This window comes from Podarcis raffonei, chromosome 5, assembly GCF_027172205.1.
Source record: "Podarcis raffonei isolate rPodRaf1 chromosome 5, rPodRaf1.pri, whole genome shotgun sequence".
In the NCBI taxonomy this organism is placed as follows: domain Eukaryota; kingdom Metazoa; phylum Chordata; class Lepidosauria; order Squamata; family Lacertidae; genus Podarcis; species Podarcis raffonei.
The window spans coordinates 85440135-85461465 of NC_070606.1; the positions used below are offsets into that span (position 1 = coordinate 85440135).

The window sequence follows — 21331 nt, forward strand, 5'->3', positions numbered from 1 at the left end:
CCACCACCACTTCTTCCCCAAATCTCAGAATCCCTTACTTCCATAGATGATAGGACCTAGAATATTGGAGGGAAATGACAGGTGGGTACCCAGTCAGGAAGACGGCTTGAAAGAAAACCTAACTCTCTCTCTCTCTCTCTCTCTCTCTCTCTCTCTCACTCACTCACACACACACGGGAAATTTGGGATGCTTTTAGCCAGGAAACCCTCTAAAGTTGGGCAGGAGCCCCAGGGGAAATACATTTCACGTAAGGATTTGAGCATCGGCCAAGACTCTGGGCTGAGGGACACTCGTGAGCTCTAATGAAGCTTGAAATACAGGATGACTTTGTTAGTCAGATAAACACCAACAAGGTCCTGGGCTGAAACCAAAGGAACAAGCAGATTTTTGCACCCCTGAGACATGACCCAGAAGGCAGAGCCATCTCTCCGAGATTCTATTTACAGCTCTACACAAAACATGACCTGCGTGCACTGTACCCTTGAGATGCTCAGTTCCTTGAGGCAGGTTGCATGCAGAATTAAAATGGCCTGTCAAAATATTAGGGCACATCTGGATGCAAGGAAGAGCGCTCTGGACTCACAAAGGTAAATGGCAAGAACAGATTCTGCCATCAAACACAAATATACTGCCTGCAGATTACATACAACTTGTAAAGGGCTCTTTTATTAAATTGCCGCTTTTAGTTTTAATGATGTTTCCAGCTGGGCTAAAAGCCTTAACAAATTTAATTGACAGGAAGTTGCCTTATGGAGAGCCAGACCAGCGGTCCACCTAGTTCAGTACTGTCTACATTACTGTCTTCAGCTGGTGGTTTAAGGTCCTGCTAGTGGGTCACGACCTGATCCAAGGTGGGTCACAACAGGAGCACCGCCACCATGTAAACATATTGTAAAAGGCTGAGAAATGGGTCCCCTAAATGAAAAGGTTGAGAAATGGGTCCCCTAAATGCATGTTTTAGACAGCATCTTAAAAAGCAGAGACATCACCTTGCCAACAAAGGTCCGTATAGTTAAAGCTATGGTTTTCCCAGTAGTGATGTATGGAAGTGAGAGCTGGACCATAAAGAAGGCTGATCGCCGAAGAATGGATGCTTTTGAATTATGGTGCTGGAGGAGACTCTTGAGAGTCCCATGGACTGCAAGAAGATCAAACTTATCCATCTTAAGGAAATCAACCCTGAGTGCTCACTGGAAGGACAGATCGTGAAGCTGAGGCTCCAATACTTTGGCCACCTCATGAGAAGAGAAGACTCCCTGGAAAAGACCCAAGGTTGGGAAAGATGGAGGGCATAAGGAGAAGGGGATGACAGAGGACAAAATGGTTGGATAGTGTTCTCGAAGCTACCAGCATGAGTTTGACCAAACTGCGGGAGGTAGTGGAAGACAGGAGTGCCTGGCGTGCTCTGGTCCATGGGGTGACGAAGAGTCGGACACAACTAAATGTCTAAACAACAAAATGCATGTTTGGGTTAAAAGTGCGTCCTGGGTCTGAAATGTTTGAAGATACCTGGCAGCAGATCTCCAAGGTTTCTGACAACGGTCACCCCTCTGGTGATGTCAGGAATTGAACCTGAGAGTTTCTGCATGCAAAACATGTTCTCTACCACTGAGCTATGGCCCTCCCTCCCAGTGAGAGTCACTGCAGTGCACCTCACAGTGCATGTGTATGTATGCATGTGTATGCATGCATGCATGCACACACTCATATAATACTCATATAATTCCTGGGCCAGGATGCAACACAATGCTGGAAAGAAAAGAGTGTCCAATCTGCTTCATTGACATAACCAGGCCCAAAGTCCCTTCTGGCTCCTGACCACGATTCCTGTTGCCTACACCACTTATGGCATGCATGATGCAGGCTGCTTGCCCACGAATTAAAGATGAATAAATGTTCCGGCTTCTGCCTCTGCCAGTAATGCAGCTGGATTTCAAATCGAGCACCAGCTAAGGTGACAGTCTAAACAAGGCAGAGGATGAAGAGAAGAAACAGGGTGGGGTGCCTGCTATTTAAACACACAAAAATGTGTTTTGAAAAAGGAATCTAGAAATTTGCTCTGGCTTCCAGTGTCCTGGGTGGTGATGAATGTGATTTCTTTTTTGAAAGGTTAATAGAGAGATTGTGCAACAAGTTGCTCTCTCCCTCCCCACCCCCACCCCTCCTCGCTTGCAAATTTTAGAAATGGGAAGACAACTAGTGTTACCAACTGCATCCGTCACACAGCACATCGCATTCTGTAAGATATAGCATGCACTGCATTTCAAAGTGGCACGATTCCCTTTCCAAAGTGTGGCAGGAGCTGTGCACATTCAATTAATCAACAGGGTGACAGCGACAGCATCACACTGGCAGGCTCCATCCCTTGCCCTTTGCAAATTGCAGCACACCCCACGGGTCATGGTATGTGCAGTGCCCCAGCCTCCGTTCTGAAAGGGCTTGTTTGTGACTGGCAAAGCAAAACTAGCTATAAATTGTTTCATGCCCCCCCCTCTCTCTCCCTGCTGCTTAAATTGCAATTCCAAACTGACTTACTGGGCAATGAGTCCCGATAGATTTAATGGGGCTTATTTCCTAGCTGGTGTGTTGAACAGTGCAACCCCGCTGAACACAGAGGGGTGCTATTACTATGCAAAGCATGACAGTGCTCTTATTTATGTGTCTATTTCACCAACAGCTCACCTCCGAATGATGGTGTTCGCCCAGGGTGTTGGCTTCTTCCTCGTCAGCCTGCCCTTTCTCCTTCCATTCATGCTCCAAGTTGCCTTGGTCAAGATCCTCTGTCAAGCGTTCAGGCTGCCCAGCTTGCTCCATCTCTTCCTCCTCAAGTTCCTTCTTGTGCTCCTCTGCAACCTGTTCCACACGTTGCTCCTCGTCTTCCCCTGCCTCTTGCTTCTGCTGAATATTGAGCTCCCGCGGCGGGTGACCTTCATTGGCTTTTCTTTCAGGATGAAACGGCTCCGCTCTGCCTTCTCTTCCTTCCAAGTGGATTCCTCTGTTGGCTTCTTCTCCCCCCAGTGGCTGATTACCATTTAGCGTAATCTGCAACAGTGCAGAATATTAAACTTCAAATGGCCCATTGCAAAGACTCTGCTGCTGATTTATTTTATTTTATTTTTTAATATAGAGAGACTTCTAGCCCGTCCCTCTAAGTGCTTCTGAAGCACTCAGGGCAGCTTGCAACAATTAAAAAAACCTGCAACATCATGAAACGCAACTAAAATATGTTCAACACACAATAAAGCAAGATATGAAAACGTACAACAAAGGCAAGGAGCACAGAGGAAACATGAGCTTTAAAGTGGATACTTAGCAGTGTATCCACTTTGATATCCCGCTACCCGAAGGAGTCCTCCCCCACAACAAACACTCTGTGAGGTGAGTGGGGCTGAGAGACTTCAGAGAAGTGTGACTAGCCCAAAGTCACCCAGCAGCTGCATGTGGAGGAGCGGAGACGCAAACCCGGTTCACCAGATTACGAGACTACCGCTCTTAACCACTACACCACACTGGCGTAGAATAAAATCACAGAATCATAGAGTTGGAAGGGACCCTGAGGGTCATCTAGCCCAACCCCCTGCAATGCAGGAATCTCAACTAAAGCATCTTTATTTCTTAAATGTGATAGGCTAAGAATGGGGGATTTGTGGCATGGGCCATGGCTTCTTGCCTGCCTGGTTTGCTTCCCCAAAGCATGTGGCTGATCACTGGTGGTATAAATGCCAGACTGCACAGACCTAAATGTTCAGCAAAGCAGTTATCCTCTCCTTAGAAGTGTGGGCATATATCCAAGGGGAAAGTTCGCGCAACAGGCCGGCCTGTCGGCTGCCAAACGCTCAGAGAAGTCAAAGCTTTCCTATCACCCCACCATCGCCCATGAGCACAACATATTCCAGCGGAGGCAGCTCACACATTCAGTTGTGAATCAGAGCTGAGATTCTTCAAGGGGATGGGACATCAGTTGGCAGGCACCCCGGTGTGAAATCAGCCCTAAGAAAAAATGGATCTTATTTTGATTTCAGAAATGCTCCAATTAGAGTTCAGCTGCCTGTGCAAATCCTTCACGTTTGAACTGCCTGCAGTTTCTGCTTCATGTCAAGTCACCCTGCGATGGCAGCATTTATGGAACCCGTGTCTCCCAACATGTATAGCCAAGAGCTCGGGGTTGATGCTTAGTGTGTTGTTTTTATATAAATAGATCAGAGACGGCCCGTCATTGTACTTGACTCTTTCTTTGTTTCATTATTTTTTAATGAGAATAATAACCGGATTTACCCTTTTTACATAAAAAAGTGCCGCATGCAAACAAGATGACACCAGGGGGTTTAAGCTGCTTTCTTTTGCTCAAACTATAATGATGTGACATTTGGAAAGAGCAAAGATCTTCCATGCTTTATTAAGCGCAAGGATTCACAAAGGAGCCACTGCTCAACACACGTATGTGGCCATCCATATGCGAAGCCAGCAAAGGACGCAAACATTTGCTTGCAGGCTAATCTTAAGGGAGACAAGCCTTTGCCTACAATGAACACAGAACGGACGTGAATTGCCAGGTGAAGCAGATCTGCTACACTACCTTCCCAGCAGGTGGGTCATTGTTGCTTACCAAAAGAAGGGAGAGTTGGTGGGAGGTTAGTGTGGTGCAAACCCTGGTGCCTTGCACCTCCCAGTAAGCAAATTTGATGAGGGGGCGCTCATCAAATCTGCAGATGACACCAACCTGGGAGGGGGAGCTAACGCCACTGAAAACAGAATCAGGATTCAAGACGACCTTAACAGAATGGAGAACTGGGCCAAAGCTAACAAAATGCCTTTCGGTAGGGACAAATGTAAGGTTCTACGCATAGGAAGAGCCAGCTGCACAAATATAAGGTGGGGGACGCCTGTCTTGCCAGTAGTGCACGTGAAAAGAGATCTAGGGGTCTTAGTATGGATGGATGGCGGCTAATGGATTGAGGTTGAATCCTGACAAGACAGAAGTACTGTTTTGGGGGGACAGGGGCGGGCAGGTGTGGAGTGTTGGCATCAGCCACGGTGGACCCTCCAGAACTTATTTGCTGCAACATGCTGAGCATCAAGGCCAGGCCCATAAGGGGATCACGATTTTTATGCTGTTTTTATATTGCTCGGTATCTATTTCTGTTTTTGAAGTATTCTGTGCAAGTCACCTTGAGTCTTTCAGGGATCCCTTGAGATCAAAAGTTCAGGATACCGAGACCATAAATAAATTAAGCATTCAAATCCCAGGAAGTCAGCTTCTGTGAGTCTGCTATGAACAGTTTAAACATATGAAACTAACAAATCTCACCCCCCCCCCTCTTGTTGGCAAATACCATCTATCTAACCAATAAGAAGCTTTTGCAATGCTAGACACAAATTTTGCTCAGCAACAGCCAAGGGTACCACACAGGCTAAATTAGATCTACCACCACCATTACTAAAAATGGAAATAGCAAAAAGGGCAATGTGGGAGCTGCTCCAGAGTTCTAGCCAGCCAGCCATGCCTTCTCCCCAATAATCTTTTCCATTTCTCTTCTTTATCCCATCTTCCAATTGCTTGACATTCCCATTTTGGTGTAGGAATCTCCGGAAGCCAACGAATGAAATATCTGCGGCCCATCACTTTGAATAGTCACAGCAAACCATGGTTTCTCAACTAAAGCATCCTTAACTGTGGTTTAGTGTGATGCCTAAATTGAGTTATTGTCTGTCATTCTCAATTTCTCCCCTCCTGCTTGTAACGTGTAATACTGACCTTCCTTGATAGATTATTGTAATAATTGCTGAGATAATACAGTGGTACCTCAGGTTACAGACGCTTCAGGTTACAGACTCCGTTAACCCATAAATAGTACCTTGGGTTAAGAACTTTGCTTCAGGATGAGAACAGAAATCGTGCGGTGGCGGCGCAGCAGCAATGGGAGGCCCCATTAGCTAAAGTGGTATCTCAGGTTAAGAACAATTTCAGGTTAAGAACGGACCTCCAGAACGAATTAAGTTCTTAACCTGAGGTACCACTGTATATGGAACCCTTTCTGAACACTGAAAAGCACACTATATAAATGTTAATCACCGCCATCAAGGAAGATGACTTGGCCAGTCAGCCAATATTACCTCCTTCTGCTCTTCTGCCATGTCAGGGCCATGTGCTTTGGCGTCCCCTAGAGGGGAAGGCGCTGATGTCACCGGCAGGACATGTTGATGCTCAAAATTTTCTGGCTTCTGGAAGCTAGGCATCTTTTTGAGCGTGTCCTTCAGCTGTCTGTATTCCTCCACCTGGGACTAGAATTCAAATGCAACCATTAGATATCACTGTCAGATGAACCGCTTCTTATTAAAAACTGCAGGGAAGCTGGAGGCTCCGAGGCAAGTTGGGTATTTTAGCTAAACATGCACATCCGATCAAAAACGCCCATGTGCTAAAGCGAGATCTTTTCTATGCGCCAGAGTGCGCCAATTTAATACATTACAGCAGGCATGCAAAGTCTAGCGTAAAATCCCCACAGCCCAGAAACGGGGATTAGTTTTTCATGCCACGCAGAAGAGGAACAGAACTGTCAGAAGTGAATTATTACATTTCCTTTCAACCCGTTTTTGAGGGGGCTGGGGAGGGAAATCGCAAACAGGAGGAAAGTCCCATGAACTGAAAAGATACAACTGAAAGAGAATGATCGAATGCGTGTGTGTGATGAACAATCACAAACATCTCTTCAAACGCTTGCAAGAAAACTGGCTTCCCGTTCTTAATGGAATTGTCCAACATATGATGGAAATGAATTTATCCGGAACAAAGGTGTAGTGTTATTTCATGGGTGGTTCACTAAAACAAAATACGCGGTGGACCAACACACTTTCCACATCAAGGCAGCATCACATGGCTGAAAGGCAAGATCCTATCCTTTCCAGCCTAAAAGTGATTTGGGGTGTTCACTGCTGAAGCTGCCACACATGGCTGCCCCATTCATAATTTTCTTCCCCATCAAGCAAGGGGAGCGGCACCATGCAGATGGGCCAGCTCTGCCTACGACCTTTGTATGGCATGCCTACACCATCATTTCCCCTATATGCAATGCTCAGGCAGTGAGCGCTGTTCCTAACGTAGCCAAAATAGCACAAGAACACAAGTAGAGCCTGCTGGATGAAACCAATGGCCTGTCTAGTCCAGCATCCTATTCTCACAGTGGCCAACTGGATGCCACGCACAACAGGCTTGGAGGAACCGCAGAGTTTGCAAAAGGAGCATACACACACACACACACACACACTCAACAAGACCTGAGCACACTCATGTTCACAGAAAGCCAACCAACTGTAGGGACAGGAAAACAGAAAACGGGGGCCAGGGGGTTTCAAGTTGGAGGCTGGAGACAGTCAACAATTTCAGAAGAGTTCAGCAGGTTAGTTTCTAGGCGAGAATGCAAGTTCTTTTCTTTGGTCTCATGGCTGCCTTTAGAAAAACGGAACCTACACAAAAAAGCCTATGAACCTAAAGGATTTTGGGGTAGGGGGTTATGCCATAGAGAGCACAGTCTCCATCACACTGCTGGTTTCATCTCTGAAAAAGGACACCATACACATCCAAAGTGTTGTTCATTTTCCAGCGGAGCAACTCCATCCCTGTCAACAAGAAGTTTGAAACACACTGGAAGCTCTCCCTCTCCCTCGGTGTGTACATCCAGCACACACAACCCACCAAGTGGTGTTTGTAAACTCATCACGGTGCAACTCAAACCAATAACCTGGAGCATCCCCCAAACCCCAGCAGGGTTGCGCCCGCAATGCCAAACAACAAGGCTGAGGGTGCTCTCCAAAAGGTATACGAGTGCCCACTCAAAGGACCTCTTTAATATCTGCTCTGCCTTATGACGAAACAGTTTCTCCCACTCAACCGGCGCAGAATCAGAAAAACCACCCTTCGCCAAGGTCAGATCACTGGACCATCTACCCAGCGCTTTTCCAGGATCTTGGGCAGAGGTCTCTCTCCCACCCTTTGCATCACCTTCTCCTTTCAAAAACTGGAGACAAATGGGATTGAACCTGGGACTTTGCATGTAAAGTCTGCAGTCTACCACTGAGATCTGGTGCTGCCTTGGAGTAAGTTTGAACGGCAAGAAGCCCCTTGGCAAACAACTGTCTCAAGTTCTTTGAGCTCCTAAAAAACAGTAAGGTTTTCTTCCCCTGATTAAGCATCCTGCCAGTCCCCCCCCCCCCCGGCAACCCGCTTTATCCTATGCAACTCAAAGCTCATCATCCATCCCCTGGGTAACTTTAAGGTTGTTTTGCTTCAATACACTTTGTGTAGGGCTGCCTTTGAAGACAGTCTGGAAACCGCAGCTAGTTTAGAGCCCTGTGTCTAGGCTGCTAAAACGTAGGTGCCAGGCAAAAAGGGGTGTTCCTTTACTATTAACGCAAGCACTTTTAAAATAAAAAAATTAAAACAGACTGGTGTTCTTGTCTATATGAGGTGCTGTTAGTACCTGAGTTTATTTTAAACATGCTGTATTGGTTTGTACACTTTGTTTTATTATCATCATCACCACCATGAAATTGTACTCCCCCCGCAGTTGCTACTTTTGCTAGCCTCTCTGGGAAACACACCTCGATGCTGAAGGGGGGTATTAAATGATGCAAAGCCCTAGCCAAACCACTAACCTCACCAGGTGGTGAGGGCCAAGTTGCAATCTCTTGACTTCACTTCTCTCGCAGGGCTGCTCAAGGATAAAATGAGATAACCCTGAAGCTCCTTGGAGGGTGAAGGACACACGTCACGAGGAAATTAAAAACAGACAAGTATAGCCCAGCACTCGGAATACCATGTGGAACCACGACAAATCACCTAGCCAATCACCTCCAGGGTTTCAGGCAGGGGTTCTTCCCAGCCTTACCTGGAGTTCCCAGGGACTGGGACCTTCTGCACGCCAAGCATGTGTCCCAGCACTGAGCTACAGCCCTTCCCCTTCGCTGTGCCACAGGTCTCCCATAGAAGCTTTGCTAGGTGCTTACAAGACTCTATCTGCAGAGAAAAGGGCTGTAGCTGAGTGCACTCGAACCCTGGTGAGGGCTCATCATCGAGCCTGCCTAGTGGCAGTGAAGGCAGAGCAGAAAAGAAGGCTTCCTTTGCTGCCTCCATTGCATCCTCATTGTGCCATCAGGCAGAGCTTTTCTGGGTAGCACGGGGCCTTTTACAGTCTGGCCCACAGAACCGACAGTAGCTCGCTGTGACTTGATAAAATCGCTTGCATCTGCCAGGACCTTTAAGGTAAAGGTAAAGGGACCCCTGACCATTAGGTCCTGTAGCGAACGACTCTGGGGTTGCAGCGCTCATCTTGCTTTATTGGCCGAGGGAGCCGGTGTACAGCTTCCGGGTCATGTGGCCAGCATGACTAAGCCACTTCTGGCGAACCAGATCAGCGCATGGAAATGCCGTTGACCTTCCCACCGGAGCAGTACCTATCTATCTACTTGCTCTTTTTGGCGTGCTTTCGAACTGCTAGGTTAGCAGGAGCAGGGACCGAGCAACGGGAGCTCACCCTGTGGCGGGGATTCGAACTGCTGATCTTCTGATCGGCAAGTCCTAGGCTCTGTGGTTTAACCCACAGCGCCACCCACATCCCACAGGACCTTTACTCCGCTCCTATAAAGGTAAAGGTAGAAGACCCCTGGACGGTTAAGTCCAGTCAAAGGCGACTATGGGGTTGCAGTGTTCATCTCACTTTCAGGTCGAGGGAGTCGGTGTTTGTCCGCAGACAGCTTTCCAGGTCATGTTACCAGCAGGACTAAGCCACTTCTGGCACAACGGAAAACTGTGACGGAAACCAGAGTGCACAGAAACATTGTTTACCTTCCCGCCACAGCGGTACCTATTTATCTACTTGCACTGGTGTGCTTTCGAACTGCTACGTGGGCAGGAGCTGGGGCAGAGCAACAGGAACTCACCCTGTCATGCGGATTCAAACAGCCGACCTTCTGATCGACAAGCCCAAGAGGCTCAGTGGTTTAGACCACAGCGCCACCCGTGTCCCAGAGAGACTATAATTCCTCTTACAGCAGAGGAATGTGATGGAGTGTCCAGAGCGTTGCCTAGTCCTGTTATATTGGATGCTTTTGTTGCATGTGTGGGTTATGGGTTTGCTTTGTTCTTAATATGTATTTTGTGCATTCATTTTGTATTTTTATGCTTTGACCTGCCTCGAGACCTTCAGATGAAGGGTGGTATACAAATTGAATAAAATAATAATAATAATAATAATAATAATAATAATAATAATAATAATATCATCTCCTTTGCATGCGGAAGATCTCAGGTTATATCCCCAGCAAATCTAAGTAGCAATGGGAACACCACTGTCTCTGAAATCCTGGAGAGCCACTGCAGGTCACTGTAGACACAATACCGAGTCAGAGAGACCGGTGGTCTGACTCCTATGTTGCAAGTCCTTAGCACAAATTTGCATGAGCTAATTTATATGCACAGGTGCTGGCTAAGGTCTCTGAGCAAACTGAGATGGAAGGTGGCTGGGGTCTCGCCAGAACTGTACTCTGCAGAATATTCAGCAGCCCTGCAAACGAAGTCACTTTTTAAAAAGGGGGGTGGGAAGGTGTATATGATCCGGGGGGGGGACCAGTGCGAAAGCTCCAGGGGCTCAGGCCCCCCAAGGCACACCCTCACGGCCCCGCTGTATGGAAGCCGTAGCTTGTAGCCTCCTGGACAGGAAAGAAAGATGTGGTTTTTATCCATATATGCATGCATTCACTCGAGCCCATAATGGAGCTGTCAAGAAACAAAAACAATTTACTACGCTATAATTTTGGCAGAGCAGAAATCCTTCGAAGCATGCATTTCTTACCCCGAGAGGGCAGCTGGTTGTTAACCGGAGATCCCCCCCCCCCCCCGGCCACCAAAGGCGTGCATGCATAAAAGTTGTGGTCAGCAGAAATAAAAAAAGAGGGAAGAAATGTTAGGAAGGTTTTTTTAAATAGACGAAAACAAAAACACCATTCATTAAGAGCAGAGTGGATGCAAAGCCATTTTCTTGGCTGACCTGCGCAGCTTCTAGCGCACTCTTGTGTTCTTCCAGCGTCACTACAAGCTGGTCATGTTGAGAGATTAAACTCTTATGCTGCAGCTACACAAAAGAAAACGCCACCATCAAGGTTGATCCCAAATGCACTTCATCAGACACCAAGAAATAATCTTAGGATTGCCAGCAGTTTAACTGATTCAGAACCTGCCTTTTTGTGTGTGTGTTTACATCTTACCAACACTTCAGTAAAGTTGTCTTTTTGTGCAGAAAGAACTATAGTTTTTGCCTCTTGTGCTGCCCCTGTGTTTTGGCTTTGGACTGCGACCCGGTCCCCCCCCCCTTTTATAGCCCCTGTGAATGGATTTGGGTCTGCTGAATTTGGTTTCATCTAAAGTAGGACATTATGCAAATCTGCCATTATTGTTCCCCGAGGCAGAGAAAGAGGTGTTTGTTAGCGTTTGGAAACCATTTTGAATCAAGATGGCAGACTGAGCCATTCTGAACTGCCTTGGTTTTAACCAAACATGGCAGGAAACCAGCAATTTCATTACTCATTTATAAACCTCAGCATTTCTTTTGGTTTCTTAGAATTCCCAAGCAACACTGGGTACTTCTTCCCTGGTCTGCTACCTATTTTGGAAAGTTGTTTGCTGGTTTGCTGTGCATTTCAACACCACTTAAGCTACCACAACCAAATTTTACGTGGTGGTTCCTGAGATCAAGGAGCAAGGTTTTGTGCATGCTTGGATTCAAAATGGACAGCGTTCTGGATCAATTTAGTAGGCTGAATCTTTCAAAACTGCAGTAATTTCAACCACTGGTTTCAAAATTGCACTGATTCTTGGGTTTCTTAGAATTTCCAGGCAATGCCAGGTTTGAGGCTGCTAGTAAATAATTAAAAAGTAATATCAGCATGTTTGTGCACGCATTTAAGAAAAATATACCCATCGCACCTTTCCTTCCATTAAACAAGAAAAGATCTATTTGCAACCATCATCTTATTTTCCCAGTTGCAAACAAGGAGATTTTTCTCTCTCCCTGCCCCCGACTCCTGTCTTGGGAGGCCCAAGTTCTTACCTTCACATCTTGTAGCTGAGTATGAATATCTTGGTGGGCTTTCCTCAGCTGCCTGTTCTCTTCTCGCAGATTATACATGGATTCTATTAAAAATTCAGCGCAAACAAGAATTGATCCGACAGATTTATACATGGCAGAGGGAGACACAGAGCATCCTAATTATTCACGAATTTAAATATTTGCAGTCAAGTCCTAATGGAAGCTGCGTTAATGCCAACACGGGTGGCAATTCCAGGGAATGGCCCGGCCCCTCTTCCCCCTCCCCAAAATTTAAATCAAGTAACACAATGCTGTACCTTTCAGCTTGGAGAGCTCCTGCTCTTTCTCTTGCTGTAACTCCATATATTTTTCCTTGTGATCGTTGACCACTCTGTTGAAGTCATCTCCCTGCCTCCTGTGCTCCTCTTCCAGGTCTGCGTGCTGCTTCCTCAGTTCTTCATGCTGGCTCTGCAAAAAGGAGAGGGGGCAGACAAGACACATCACAAGGAATTATTTATCTGACCAGCTGACAACTTGCGTATTTGGACGTTCAGGGAAACCCCATCCCAGGATGAGAGCATGGTTTAACATAGGCCTGTGGAATTTCAATACTGCCATGGAGTCGTCTGGTGAAGATGAAAACCATGAGTAGCATTAACCTTGGGTTAGTGCTGATGGGAGTGTTAACAATGCCTTGATTTGGACATAACGCTGAACCATGGTTTACCCTTCCCTCTCCACTGGTTCATCCTTTTCAAGCTCCAAAGTAAACCATGGTTAGTTTCACACAGGAAGTGGATTTTTCCAATGTCTTCCTTGCAACCATACCATGAAGGAGAGGGGAAGGAGTAGCATAACTGGCATAGCACTAAATTATTATTTCTGCATTACGTGCAAACCAGATCAGTGATTCAATCTGAATCTTGCCAATGTTGTAAAGTCCTCTGATAGGTCTGTTACCACCTCAGATTGTAGGTGAGGCAGATCGCTGCTTCAGAGTGTTCCCCAAGTCAAACACTTCTCGGAAGCTACTGGGGTACACATGTTCAAGAACAGTTTAAAATTTTGCACACAATCACAGGGAAGCAAATATTCTGCAACCAAGGCCTTCTCATGACACCCAGAAGGTCTATTGGTGTCGGAGACATCCATTTCCCAAAAATGCCAACTAGGACTGGAAGCCAAATGTTGTCATCTTTTTCTAACTCCCCTGTTAAGACAGGATGCTTAAGAAGATGCATGTATCTACCTTCAACATCTGGTGTTGCACATTCAGTGCTCCATATCTGCTATTGGAATCTTGCTGCAAAACAAAAAGAGTAATATATAGTTAGCTGACATACTCAGCAGCTTCCTGCATAGCTATAGTACCTCTCTGTAAATTATAATACTTGGAAACTCTGAACTTGCCCATAGATCTACTTATAGGGCTGTCCACGTATCAGGCATGCAGGGCACAGGACATCTTCAGGTTGCAGATTTCCCACGAACAACAGGCCAACTTTAACCCCCCAAGATGGAGATGAGGCAGAACACAGAAGAGTAGAGGACGTTTATAGGTCCTTTTAGTTCACAACGGACTGTACTGACTGATAGTAGTTTCATGCCCAGCCCAACTTAGTGATGCCAGGGCTTGAACCCAAGACATCCTGAGGCAAAGCAGATCCTCCGCCATTGAGCTACAAAGGTGTTAAATTCTGGACTGGAAGCAGTAGCAAAGCCTCAGCAATTTTATTAGACATCCCAACATCCCTCTCCACCTTCAGAACAGGCAAGTTGCACTTCCCCTTTGTCTCCATGTCTGTAGGAAGGGAATCAAAAGCTCCCACTGTTTAACTTCAAGCATCCAATCGCCCCCTCCAAATTAAATTGGTCTGGAAAAAAAACACTTTTTCTGAACCAAGAAACAGACCCAGCAAATCTACCAGGGGAAACCTCAGTAACCATTGGATAGCCTTATCCTTTGTGAATTTGTTTAAAAAGACTCCTTAAGCCTCGTAGGACAAGTCAAACTCCAAGTAATCTTACTTCTTGTGAATTATAATTATGTATATTTTCCTTTTTCTTCATACCTTGGAACAGGTTAAATGTTAAGAGCATTCATAACTCTATTATCAGTTCAGCTTATGCAATAAGCAGAAACATCTTGTTCATTACTTCTGCACACTTACCCTTCCTTTATTTAGTGTTTCTTGTGCTTCTAATTTATAAACAAGAAAGTCTAAAAAACAAAAAGGAAGAGAAAATGATGTTAAAAGGCTAAAGTCTATTTATATTTATAAGCTCCATCTATACAGCTATCAGGGCGGCATGCAATGTGTTTAAACATTTAAAAGGCATACAATAAATCAACTGCAAAAACAATAAAACACATCCAAGAGACAAAGTCAAAACATCTCTGCATACAGGTGGTAGCAGTCTAATCTGCTATATCCTTAATTAGGAAGATGACTTGCTAATTGGAAAGATGGCCTAAACAGGCTGAACAATGAAACGATCTTGCTGTTTTGAGGAAGAAACCTTCTGCATCTCTCCCCCCAGACAAAAGAAATGCAGAAAATCTCTTCAACAATACAGCAAGGTGAATTCATTGTTCATCTCCGTTTAGGTCATCCGTGATCAAGAAAGACAAATTCAAGAGTCCATCTGGGTATTTCAGTCCAATGAAGGCGTTGTTCATTAATCATAGCACTGCATTATTTTAGTTGGTATAACGATGTCCCATTCAGAGTAGCCCCACTAAAATTAACAGACATTGTTAACTTAGGGCCATTAATGTCAATGGGTCTTCTCGTGAGCTGAATACAACCTATTGCTACGGATTCTGCTGAGGCTGTTGGTTTACATGTTCAGCTACTAGGAGAGTCTTCTTCACGCATTTGTTGTGCACACGTAAAGAGGCAAGTAAGAGAACCTGGGACAAAACCAGGTCTCCACAATTATGCTGCATGCATAGACACAAGCAACACATAATCCATGTTAGTGGGAAGGTTTACTTGTCCTCAGGGTTTCCAATATGGAGATAGGAACCCTGATCAACCACAGACCCATTTTGACAAGTGGGCGGGGCGACTCACCTGTCAATCGCCTGACATCATGGGATGCCAAGCCTGAAACCCACCACTGGAATAAGGAAATACCAGGACTGACTTATTAAGCCTCAGAGATGCAGTGGTATCTCAGAAGTGCCAACATGACCCAGAAAGCACAGCCCTAGCCGAATGAGCAATGGTTATAATGGGATGCCAGGAGACACTGTTACCTGAATTATGCCATAATCTGCAAAGAGTGTTTGCCTATTGTTCTGAGTACTGGCCAGGAAATATATCCATAGGTATTAACTGTAGAAATATAAATGTGTTTTTGAGTGCAAGAACCAAACTTTAGTTTGGGAAAACACTCATATAGTCAGATGGAGTTTTGTTGCTGTTGTCCTTATCCACTAGATGGCAGTAAAAACTCATTAAGAAACTCCAGAGATTTGATTGCTCCGAAGCAAAATAGCCAATTCTTATTTTCAAAAATGTTTGGCAAAGCACAACCTATTTTAAAGGAGTCTTGAAAACCGCGATGGCCCTGAATGCAACACAGTGTTCCTGTAATAACAATACAAGAAGGAACAACATTTCTCCTGCTTCCTATCCTTTTTCTTTTTGTGAAAAGTAAAATCTTTTACCTTCTTTTGCTTTCTTATGTTCAAGCCTTTCTTTCTGCAAAGATTTTTCTAATCTTGACCGGTGCTCATATACAACTGAAAAAGGGAAAAAATCAATAAACTGGATGTAAATGAGGAGTAGTTCAACAGGTAACAAATTGTGTGTGTGTGTGTATCCATTTTGAAAACATAATAAAAATTAAAAATGGATGTACAAGGAATAGGAGGGAAGGAATCATTAACAAAATCAGCAAAAGAAAGTTCTCAGGAACTATCAGTGAAGTTGCACAAACCATGCAATTTGTGCATCCACAATGTGGTCTTTGGAAAATTACAGGTTGCATGCATCCATGTAGCCAAAAGCTTGCCAGTTGGTCTTTAATCGATGGAAGATGCTGTAGTTCCATGGCAGAGCATCTGCTTAGCAGGTTAAATGTCTCGGGGTTCAATCCAAGGTTCATCTCCAGCTAGGGTTGGGCAAAACTTTTGTCAGAAATCCTGGAGATCTGCTACCAATCTGCATTAATAACACTGGGCTAGATGGACTAATGGTGTGACTCAGTGTAAGGCTATATTGGCTTGCCCGTGTATGCATATTTGCGCGCACACACAATATTTCTCCCCCTGCTGGAGAAGCTGAATATTCTTCAGGATCAGTGTTCAAAACTCCCATTGTTTGTGGTGCATTTTGCGACAGCAAATTTCATTAGAGCGAGCAGTTTCTGAGCTCTGGGTGTAGTACTGCGCCTAAGATTTCAGATTAAAACTGCAGAGTGGAAGGAAAGGAGGATCTTTTTCTGCCTCCCCACTTCCAGCTACTCTCTGAAGACTGGAGAAGAGACCCTCTGAAGAATATTAGGGGGTGGGCAGGGGAAGGACTAGACCATGTGAAAAATGAACATAATATTTTAGCTGCAGTTCATTCATTTTCAGCTTTGTATACTTGTTATAAAAAGCACACCTAGACATTCCATTGTTGCACCCATAACCTAGGTTTAAGGTGCCTTTAGCTCCTAGCTTTCATATCTCAGTTTCTAAAACTGTTCAGAAGTTAGTTTCAGGTAGAACTTTCACACCACGTTCCTCACAGATGGAGAGAGTTCAGCTCCAAAGCCTCTTTCATAAATCCCCTCCATAAACACACGGAAGCAGGAGTGAGATCGTGCTGGAGGTAGCCTTGCACCAAACATTGCCACCCCCCTTACTTTGTGTGCCCCACACTCAGATGTGTGCATGAAGAGCAGGAGATCTGAAAAGAGGCACCTATGCACACACACCTGTAGGTACGCAATGTATTATTAGTATTATATTTATTCATGTTCCACTAATTTAAGATGGGTGTATTGGTGGTGACTGCATTTTTAATGGGACTTGACAGGTTGGTCCTTTCCCCAGCCTGTCACTTTTCTTTGCTATTATACATCAATAAAAATAAGAAGTTGTTTTTTAAAAAAATTCGGTGGGGCTTACTCCCAGGTAAGCAGGATTAGGAATGCAAATGTAGTCCACCTTTACAACCTGATAGCATTACAAGAACAAACCATATGTGTTAACCATTTGCATGAACTTCCTTTCTTTAGCTTTCCGGTGCATTTTGAACTCACATAATTGGGTCCCAAGGGTCATCTAGTCCAACCCCCTGTAATGTGGGGAATCTCAGCTAAAGCATCCATGGCAGATGGCCGCCCAACCTCTGCTTAAAAGCCTCCAAGGATGGAGAGTCCACAACTTCCCGAGGGAGACTGTTTCACTGTCAGAACAGCTCATACTACCAGAAAGTCTTTTCGTATGTCTATTCGGAATCTGCTTTCCTGCAACTTGAAGCCACTGATTCGAGTCCTACCTTCCAGAGCAGGAAAAAACAAGCTTGTTCCATCCTCCATGTGAAAGCCCTTCAAATATATGACAATGGCTATCATATCTCCCTTCAGTCTCCTCTTTTCCAGGCTAAACATACCCAGCTCCTTCAACCGTTCCTCATAAGGCTTGGCTTCTAGACCCTAGAAGGGCCAAAGCTGAGTGGCAGAACATTTGCCTTGCATACAGAAGGTCCCTAGATCACCAGCATCTCCAGGTAGCACTGAGAAAGACCCAACTGCTGCCAGTCAGTGTAGACAATACCAAGTCTGTCTGTTTGCTTCTTCATTAGATTTCTTTCCCTTCTTTCCACCAAGAAGCTCAAGGTCACAGCATGAATGACTTTTCCCCTCCTCATTCTGTCCTCACAGCAAGCCTGGGAGGCTAAGAGACAGTGAATTGACTCATGGTCACCCAAGGAGCTTCATGACACAGATTAGATTTGGACCCTGGTCTCCCAGATCCTAGTCAGACACCTTAACCATTACACCACACTGGAGTTCAATGGACAAATGATATGGTATAAGGCAACTTCCTATTTTCAGAAGACAGGATGAGGCCATTAGGGTGCTAAGACCTTTTCGCAATCCTCACGCAGATTACCGTACTGCCTGGTTTCAAAAGACGTAGCTTTTTTAAACTGTCTAAACTGAAAGATGCTGCAATCATTTAAAGATTCCAGATGTGTGTGTTTTAAAAACGCATATAATGGAAGCCGTTTTCCTCCCCTTCTGCTTATGTACATAGTGCAATGCGGGAGGGAAAAGGGATACGAAGGTCTGGCATTATAAACAGGGAAAAATCAGTTGGCAGCAGTCAATGGCGGCCCAAAGGGATGATAAACCTAATCACACATCAACACACAGTCAATACATGCCAAGTGAACTAGCAATAAATCAAGAAAAGTCAGAATTATCTTCAATCTGATTATGCATTCTTTCCACCCTTTAATTGGAGCATGGGCGAGGGGAGAAAAAGAACACAATGGAATTGAAAATTAAAAGCCTTTTTCTTTCCCCACCTCTCTGCCACAACCCCCCCCCCAGCAGATGTGACTTGATTGCAAATTATCATATTGTGTGAATAATTCACTCAGCGATTCTTAAGTAAGGGGGATGGGGGGAGTCACAGAACACCCCAAGATGTCTGATTGCCTCCAAGTTAGACAGGTGTATGAAACCCTGGTGAACCGCTGCTGCCAGTCCGTGTGGACAATACTGAGGTGGTTGGAACAATGGTCTGATGCAGTACCAGGCAGCTTCCTAATACTGTCTTATCTGCTTGATGTAGGGTAACTCTGTGGTATGAGCAGGTGCAATCCTTGACATCTCCAGAGGGACTGCCCTCTGTCTGAAATTCCAAAATTCCCAGTTCATATAGAAGGGGAAGAAATGGAGGCAGTGAGAGATTTTACTTTCTTGGGCTCCATGATCACTGCAGATGGTGACAGCAGCCACAAAATTAAAAGACGCCTGCTTCTTGGGAGAAAAGCAATGACAAACCTAGACAGCATCTTAAAAAGTAGAGACATCACCTTGCCAACAAAGGTCCATATGGTAAAAGCTATGGTTTTCCCAGTAGTGATGTATGGAAGTGAGAGCTGGACCATAAAGAAGGCTGATCGCCGAAGAATTGATGCTTTTGAATTATGGTGCTGGAGGAGACTCTTGAGAGTCCCATGGACTGCAAGAAGAACAAACCTCTCCATTCTGAAGGAAATCAGACCCGAGTGCTCACTAAAGGACAGATTGTGAAGCTGAGGCTCCAATACTTTGGCCACCTCATGAGAAGAGAAGACTCCCTGGAAAAGACCCTGATGTTGGGAAAGATGGAAGGCACAAGGAGAAGGGAACGACAGAGGACGAGATGGTTGGATAGTGTTCTCGAAGCTACGAACATGAGTTTGACCAAACTGCGGGAGGCAGTGGAAGAGAGGAGTGCCTGGCGTGCTCTGGTCCATGGTCCAACTCACGAAGAGTCACTAAACGACTAAACAACAACAACAACAAGGTAGATGGACCAATGGTCTGATTCAGTAGAGGCTGTGTTCCTTCAACAGCATACGGCCCAACTATCTGAAAGGCCACCTCCTTTCCTACTGGGGTTAAGGATAGCAAAGAAGGCCCTGTTGAAAGGCACCTAGTATTTTCCTTATATAGCTTCCATCGTATGTTGTAGGTGCACCTCTTTACAGTTAAGCCTTTTGACAGTTAAGGGTGGTATCCAATGCAAAAGAACTTCCCCACTCCCCGTGATGGCTGTTCTCTGTCTCCAGTCAAAGGCAGTAATGTTTCTGAGTCCCAGTGGCTGGAGACTATGGCGGGTTTTTTCTTCTTCTCGTGCCTGCAAGTTTCCTTGTGTCCTCTGTAAAAACAGAATACTGGACTAGATGGGCCATTAACTCTTCTTATGTTCTCCCCCTGCAGCTTTCCCCAATCTATTCTAGAGTGCGGAAAACCACAAGATTTAGGAGTTGCTTGGAGAGAGGAGAAAAGGGGTGCTTAGCTGTGAAACTATAAATTCTTGCACTAAAAGAATGAGTTACTGCTTTGGATACAACCTGTCAGGGAACTGCCATCAGAACAGGGGCAGGAAACAGAGGGGCAGTTGTGTTACAGGAAGCCTTCGAAAATCTTGCAAAGCAGTTGCTCTTCTGGGGAGGAGGAAAGCCCCACCTCCAGTGGGGAAGAGGTGAAAGGACCAGAGGATGCTGGTGGGCAAAGCTGGCCAGGAGGGAAGCACGCCCCTTCCGTTGCCCACCCTGCGCAGAAATCTAAAGCGCAAAGAGGGAAGGAAAAGGCTGGGCGTAACGAGACTTTTATGTTGGGGGAGGTCCAGGAAACAAGCACTCCCGGATTCTGCTAGCGATTGAGGCAGACATGAACTTTGGGGCTCGGCACTGTAAATAGTTTTGCAACTAAATAAAACCTGTAAAAGACAGGTCGGAATTCTGCCTGGTTACTCGTGAGCAACCACCTTTGCCATCTGACACAACCCTAAGGCATTTTGTTTTACAGGACCCCCAACTTTTGTTGAATCTCTATTGTTCTGGTTTGAGCTGCGATGCTTCATTGCCGTATTTGTTTTTATTACTGCATCTTTCATTGTTGTAACCTTCCCTGTGGTGAAGGACCGCTAAGAAATCTTATAAAAAGGTACAGGGGACATAGAATCATAGAATCATAGAATCATAGAGTTGGAAGAGACCACAAGGGCCATCGAGTCCAACCCCCTGCCAAGCAGGAAACACCATCAGAGCACTCCTGACATATGGTTGTCAAGCCTCTGCTTAAAGACCTCCAAAGAAGGAGACTCCACCACACTCCTTGGCAGCAAATTCCACTGTCGAACAGCTCTTACTGTCAGGAAGTTCTTCCTAATGTTTAGGTGGAATCTTCTTTCTTGTAGTTTGGATCCATTGCTCCGTGTCCGCTTCTCTGGAGCAGCAGAAAACAACCTTTCTCCCTCCTCTATGTGACATCCTTTTATATATTTGAACATGGCTATCATATCACCCCTTAACCTCCTCTTCTCCAGGCTAAACATGCCCAGCTCCCTTAGCCGTTCCTCATAAGGCATCGTTTCCAGGCCTTTGACCATTTTGGTTGCCCTCCTCTGGACACGTTCCAGTTTGTCAATGTCCTTCTTGAACTGTGGTGCCCAGAACTGGACACAGTACTCCAGGTGAGGTCTGACCAGAGCAGAATACAGTGGCACTATTACTTCCCTTGATCTAGA

General features: G+C 45.4%; 1 protein-coding gene across 2 annotated transcripts in view; it reads right to left on the reverse strand.

Annotated features, from left to right (window-relative positions):
- GOLIM4 (golgi integral membrane protein 4) overlaps window positions 1–21331 on the reverse strand; it is a 66646-nt gene that overhangs the window by 17098 nt on the left and 28217 nt on the right. Inside the window, exons 2-9 of one of the 2 annotated variants that reach the window (XM_053390468.1) lie at window positions 15758–15832; window positions 14253–14302; window positions 13331–13384; window positions 12399–12549; window positions 12103–12185; window positions 11044–11127; window positions 6116–6283; window positions 2684–3043 (exon numbers count right to left, since the gene is read on the reverse strand). In XM_053390468.1, the coding sequence (XP_053246443.1) occupies window positions 2684–3043; window positions 6116–6283; window positions 11044–11127; window positions 12103–12185; window positions 12399–12549; window positions 13331–13384; window positions 14253–14302; window positions 15758–15832 (1025 nt within the window). The remainder of the gene's footprint in view (window positions 1–2683; window positions 3044–6115; window positions 6284–11043; window positions 11128–12102; window positions 12186–12398; window positions 12550–13330; window positions 13385–14252; window positions 14303–15757; window positions 15833–21331) is intronic. The other variant, XM_053390469.1, reaches the window with a different exon arrangement.